Raw genomic sequence first — 6,929 nt, 5'->3', positions numbered from 1 at the left:
GTTTTATTTTCAACTTCAGAAGAAATAAGCGTTTAGAGGCAGGAAAATAAGAGGCAAAATTATAAGTTTTTCATAAAACAAGCAAAATTATCTGCCAGTGGAGTAAAAAAATATTGTTTTTGCTTTAAAATGTAGATATTTGGACTAATATATATATATATATATATATATATATATATATATATATATATATATATATATATAAACTTTAGTAAAACATAAATCATAAAAATCCGTATTAAAAATAAAGAGTACTTAAATACAATTCTTTAGCTCTTGTTCAACTATAATCCAGACTCAACCTTGCAAATCTTGCAATCTGACTTCTGCAGATGCACACATTGAGATATCAGTGCTGAAACAATATATTGTGCAGCCCTACTAAACATACAATATATAACATGCAATTTTATCTGTTTCTTAATAAATGTTGTAAAAGAGAATAACAACAAAACTGAAGAAAGCCATATACAATCTTCTAGCTGGATTAATGACAAATATTATAAAATTTCTCCAGAAGATGCCTTTTTAAATGTTTCCCGAAGAAAATGTTCTCTATTGTCATTTCAAAATACACATTCTATTAAAAAAGATAAAAACTGTTCATTGTACATAGCTATATATATATATATATATATATATATATATATATATATATATATATATATATATATATATATTTAACAACAATATATATTATTAAACAATAATTATTCATACACATTCTGTGACAACACATTTATTCGAAAGGGTTTCTGCAGATTCAATTGATGGATTTTTCTGCAAGTTTTCTGCAAGTTAACTTTAAGGATTTTAAAGACAATTATGAATGCAATTGTTGACTTACACAGGGCTAAATTTGAATGACCCAGTTGAAAAAGATTTATGTCCTATCAAAATTTTTAAATAATTTAATTAATTAATTTAATAATACAATAATAATAACTTAATAATTAAAATGCAAATATTTGTGCAGAATATTTAAGTATTTTGTCAAAACAAGCAAGCTCTAGTTGTATACCTAATTTTTTTTCAACATAACCTTTCTTAAAAATAAAAAAAATGTAAAAAATGTTTTAAAAACATAGGTGGCACGGTTGCACAGTGGTTAGCACTGTCACCTCACAGGAAAAAGGTTGCTGGTTTGAGTCCTGGCTGGGTCATTTGGCATTTCTGTATGGAGTTTGCATGTTCTCCCCATGTTGTCGTGGGTTTCCTCCGGGTGATCCGGTTTCCACCACAGTCCAAAGACATGCAGTACAGGTGAATTGAATAAACTAAATTGGCCGTAGTGTATAAGTGTGCATGTGACAGTGTATGGGTGTTTCCCAGTACTGGGTTGCAGCTGGAAAGGCAGCCACTGTGTAAAACATATGCTGCATAAGTTGTTGTTCATTCCACTTTGACGACCCATAATAAATAAAGAGACTAAGCCGAAGGTAAATGAATGAAAGATCCCCATGTAATTTTTGCATTAAGTGACGTAAACTCAATATCTCAAAACCGCTTAGAAAGCAGATGGAAATGTAAAAATTCCAAAGTGGTTAATTATAATGAATCTCTTTGGAAACCTCATTAGTTTTGGGGGGCGAAGCAGTGGAGCAGTAGGTAGTGCTGACGCCTCACAGCAAGAAGGTCGCTGGTTCGAACCTCGGCTCAGTTGGCGTTTCTGTATAGAGTTTGCATGTTCTCCCTGCCTTCGCGTGGATTTCCTCCGGGTGCTCCGGTTTCCCCCACAGTCGAAAGACATGCGGTACAGGTGAATTGGTTAGGCTAAATTGTCCTTAGTGTGTGTGTGTGTGTGTGTGTGAATGTGTGTGGATGTTTCCCAGAGATGGGTTGCGGCTGGAAGGGCATCCGCTGCGTAAAAACTTGCTGGATAAGTTGGCGGTTCATTCCGCTGTGGCGACCCCGGATTAATAAAAGGACTAAGCCGACAAGAAAATTAATGTATGAATGAATTATAGTTTTGGGTAAGCAGAGTGTCACTTGTAGAAAATAAATCTCTCTAGCATGATTAAAAATATCTGCTTTGTGCTCTAAAAATGAATAAAAGTATTATAGGTTTGAAACTCAAAGGGGTGAAGGGAGAATTTTCATTTTAGACTAAACTAATACTACATGATGTTAAAGGAAAAGTTCATCTGAAATTACATTTCACTAACGCTCAAGGTTTTTATACCCTTATGGTTTCCTTTTTCTGTTGAACACAAAACAAGATACTTTGAAAAATAATAAAAATCTGTAACCATTGACCTTCATAGTTTGAAAAACAAATAATAGACAATGGTTACACAGTCTTCCAACATTTTTCAAAATAACTTCTTATGTGTTAAAAAGAAACTAAAACAGGGTTGTGAGAAGTGTATTTCACATTTTCACATTTTGGTTGAACTGTCCCATTAAAATACATCCAATAACATCTTGAACTAATAAAAGACCAACCACATGTAACTTCTACAAGTATTAGTAACAACAGTATGTTGAAAAAGCAGTTATTAACATTAATATAAAACAATAATATCCAGAATTAGCACATGTATTCATCAAATTAATGACTGTAAATCATTTATTTTGTTAAGAAATGCCTTTAATATCAACATATATTAAATTATAATCGTCAAAACTTCCAGAGCGATTTCAACGAAAAGCTTCTCATCTCCATTACACTAGTAGTTCTTCTACAAATATCACACTCCTGCAGTAATTTCAGCTCACCAGCAGGCGGAGCCACCTAACAACAAGAGTCAATCTCCAATTCCACCACAAGATGGTGTTTATAGTCTTCATGAACACCTTTATCTATCAAAGCTATTGTTTGCAAATTAAGGTCATTCCACCCAAGGGAAGAGTACCTTATTAGGATATGGAAAGTTCTTATGAAGAGCAAAACTTTGGTTTGTATATTAGACTGACTCGTTTGCTTAATTTTTCCCCTCATTAAAACTCTTAAAAATACAACTCAAACCATTTCACTCAGTGTTTTCTAGAGTTCAGTTCCAGAGTTTGGTTTGCACAATTCCACCTTACCAGTAAGAGTGAAACCGGTCTACTCTTTTACACATGATCACCTCAAAAATGCTCGCATCACCACTGGCTCTTTGCAGATGATGGTCAGCACGGTCCGCCTATAAATGGCCTCTCGGAGGTGCTCTGAGTTTGCCATAACTGCTGCTGTAAGCTTCTGGTAGTCTCAGAAGGACATTGATGTCGATCCGCTCAGATATTCTCGAAAGTCTGTCGACACGTTCAGTAAAGAGCACACCTGTGAAAATAATACTTGTTAATGTTGTTTAAATGACCACTGCTAAAATGAACCAATTAAAAACCATTGGCTTGTGTTATAACAGTTAAAGCTACAGGACACGGCTGAAAGCATTACCTGTCTAAACTTTGCGCGTACTCTTTCCATGTCCTCTTGAAGCTTCTCATACTGAGGGTCTTCATATGGGAAGTTTTGGATCACTCCGATTAAAGATTCCATCGCTTTCAGTCTTTTTCTAGAATATTAATAATTAGTATTATCATTTTATTTTATATAGGGTCTTTAAAAGTTACTAATGTTGTAACATTATATTCATTTAAGATACATTTACAACAGATAAATCTGATTAAGTTGAAATTAATCATGATTTAACTCAATGACAATTAAAACTGACAATGCTAGTTGATGCAATTATATTGAATTCATATCACAGCTTTTGCGATTAGACCCACCACCCACCGACTTATTTATTTTTACAGATCTAAATGATTTACGTCAACAATCTTTTTTAACACGACAACAGCTTAATTTGCTGAAAAGTGACAAGTTTGCACCCCGAATAAAGCAGATGGTGAAAAAAACAACCTGACTTTCAGCAGCTGACAAATATGTGAAGCATTTGTATGTTAAAGAACATACCTTGCTTTAACATCAGTGCTACTTTGAAGGAGACATTTCCATGCGAGTGCAAATCCATAGTAAAATGAAACCTGAAAAACAGGTGAAAAGAAGGTCATGTTTTGCATGCATTTATCTATACATAGTTTCAGTAGCTCACTATGTCAATACCATTCATAAAGACAATAATATTAACCATCCCTTTAATAACAAATTGTTTCAAGAAATTTTAAACGGCTTAGTACATATCTAGGCCTCTTAAAATTTTTTTTTTGTTTTACGATAAACTGCAACAAAATATATTGTGATAAATGATATTATTGTCAGTTTAAGAACATTTTATGCCACTCGTTATATAATGCCAGAATGACATATGACTGTGTGAGGGTTTTAAAAACGTTCAGGTATAAGAAAATGTGCCGTTTGTAACACTGAAAAATGAATAATGATTAATTTTATGCAATTGTTTATAGAACTTAGACTATGCAGTGTTATTTTACACTTGATTATAATAGATTTGGCGACACGGTGGCACAATAGGTAGTGCTGTCGCCTCAAAGCAAGAAGGTCGCTGGTTTGTCAGTTGTCGTTTCTGTGTAGAGTTTGCATGTTCTCCCTGTATTGGTGTGGGTTTCCTCCAGATGCTCCAGTTTCATGTGCTAAATCTCAAGTGGGTGAGCTAAAATTGGCCATGTATGTATGTGAATGCAAGAGTGTATGGATGTTTTCCAGTTCTGAGTTGCGGCTGGAAGGGCATCCGCTGCGTAAAACTTATGCAGGATAAATTGGCGATTCAGTCTGCTGTGGTGACCCCTGATTAAAAAAAAGAGACTAAGCCAAAGGGAAATGAATGAATAATATACATTTCGATTACAATAAAACGCTAAAATGTATTTACTTAGCACATTTTTTTTATGAATTAATTTGTCTATGCTTGTAGATTGTTTATTATATTCTATGAACTCCCCTTCAGAAGCATCCCTAAATAACACACATCGCAAACATTTATTCAGCTTATGTGGTAAAATTGTAGCCATATGGAAATATATAATCACAGAATAAAAACAAAAATTGCAATGTGTAATTTTTCCAATACCGTGCTTCCCTAATTTTATACACACACACACACACACACACACACACACACACACACACACACACACACACACACACACACACACACACACACACACACACACACACACACACACACTCTATCTCCAGCCACTTTATTAGGTACACCTGTTCAACTGCTCCTTAATTCAAATTTCTAATCAGTCCATCGCATGGCAGCGACTCAATGCATTTAGGCATGTAGACATGGTCAAGACAATGTGCTGCAGTTCAAACCGAGCATCAGAATGAGGAAGAAAAAGGATTTAAGTGACTTTGAATGTGGCATGGTTGTTGGTGCCAGATGGGCTTGACTGAGTATTTCAGAAACTGCTGATCTACTGAGATTTTCCCGCACAACCATCTCTAGGGATTACTGAGAATGGTCCGAAAAGAAAAATAAATAAAAAATCCAGTGTGAGGCACTTCTGTGGGTGCCAATGCCTTGTTGATGCCAGAGGTCAGAGGAGAATGGCTAGATAGAAAGGTAACAGTAACTCAAATAACCGCTCGTTACAAATGAGGTATGCAGAAGAGCATCTCTGAATGCACAACACATCAAACCTTGAGGCAGATGTGCTACAGCAGCAGAAGACCACAGCGGGTGCCATCATCTCAGACTGGTTTCTTGAACATGACAATGAGTTCACTGTACTAAAATAGCCTCCACAGTGACCAGATCTCAATCCAATAGAGCACCTTTGTGATATGGTTAAAGGGGAAATTCGCATCATGGATGTGCAGCCGACAATAAGTAAGAGATGAGAGAAAGTCTCCATTTCAAGGTCTGTATTGTCTATGGACAATGTTGTGAAGTAATTTTCCATTGCTGTTGCTTGTGGTATAATAACACTGGACTTATCCTGGTCAGACGAAGTATGAGCATGCACTGAAACACATGCAGCTTTTTATTATCATCACTTCGTCTCCTGCATCTGCTCTTCTCTTGCTTCCTCCTATATTGATAGTAGACTGTTAATTCAGTTGAATATTGGTTAACAGTTTGGGTATTGCTCTGCTGACTTGTTGTCCAAATACCTGGAGAAACTGACATTTCCTGACAAGATCAAGCATCCAGGACTGGATCGTATTTATCTGGCGTGGAGACTGTGGTCTAACACCTTTAACCATTGACTTCCATAGTACGAAAAACGAATACCATGGAGGTCAATGGTTATGTTTTCAGCTTTCATCAAAGTATCTTCTGTTTGTTCCATTTTGGGTGAACTGTCCCTTTACTAATAATGCTTTTCAAGATATGTTGAACTGATTAATTAAGATTGTACAATGCTTGGACAATGCTTGTGTTGTCTCATTGTAAATCACACAAAGTCATTGTGAAAACACAACAGCAAACCCCCTGGCACTGCTTTTCCAGAAGGCTACAGCATTATTCAGAACTTATTCAGTACAATGAACTTAATGCAATAGCTTTACCTACTAAAATACACGAAAGGAATGTATTGATTACGTCCATGTAGGAAAACAAATGGTGATATTCCTTTAATCCAAACCAAGTGAATCTGACATTATGTGTATTTCACCTCTGCACTGAGTTTGGCTCCATGCAGCCGCCCGTGATTTCTACCCTCGATGGTCCCCTGTCGAACTCCCTCGTCAAAGCCCTCCTGATAACCTTCAACATGAAACCTAAAAGAGAAAAGCATATTTATGAGCCTAAATGTAAATTAATAACAGCTAAGGACACTGAACTAACTTAAACACACACTTACACACTGGACTACATTGATGAACACTAACTTCGTGACGCAACAGTTTGTGCGTGACTTTAGTTAACGTTACCTGTCATCGGCCATGATGATGGAGTCAAACAAATCATCATTATTGGGCTCAAATGCCATTTTTACATTAAAATAGCTTGCTTTCCTGATCAGAAGAGTTTACGGGTGGTCTTCCGGAATCGTTCTTCTTC

General features: G+C 35.7%; 1 protein-coding gene across 1 annotated transcript; it reads right to left on the bottom strand.

Annotated features, from left to right (window-relative positions):
• Positions 1 to 2,572: 2,572 nt before the first annotated feature.
• On the bottom strand, positions 2,573 to 6,906 carry lto1 (LTO1 maturation factor of ABCE1). Its single transcript, NM_001083552.1, has 5 exons — positions 6,800 to 6,906; positions 6,541 to 6,646; positions 3,905 to 3,975; positions 3,383 to 3,500; positions 2,573 to 3,265 (listed from the first exon to the last, which is right to left on the bottom strand). Exons 1-5 carry the CDS (start codon positions 6,856 to 6,858, stop codon positions 3,194 to 3,196), a joined length of 426 nt encoding a protein of 141 aa, NP_001077021.1. The 5' UTR covers positions 6,859 to 6,906; the 3' UTR covers positions 2,573 to 3,193.
• Positions 6,907 to 6,929: the final 23 nt, after the last annotated feature.

The sequence above is a fragment of the Danio rerio genome, chromosome 7, assembly GCF_049306965.1.
Source record: "Danio rerio strain Tuebingen ecotype United States chromosome 7, GRCz12tu, whole genome shotgun sequence".
Classification (NCBI taxonomy): domain Eukaryota; kingdom Metazoa; phylum Chordata; class Actinopteri; order Cypriniformes; family Danionidae; genus Danio; species Danio rerio.
This window is presented reverse-complemented; position numbering and strand designations above follow the sequence as displayed.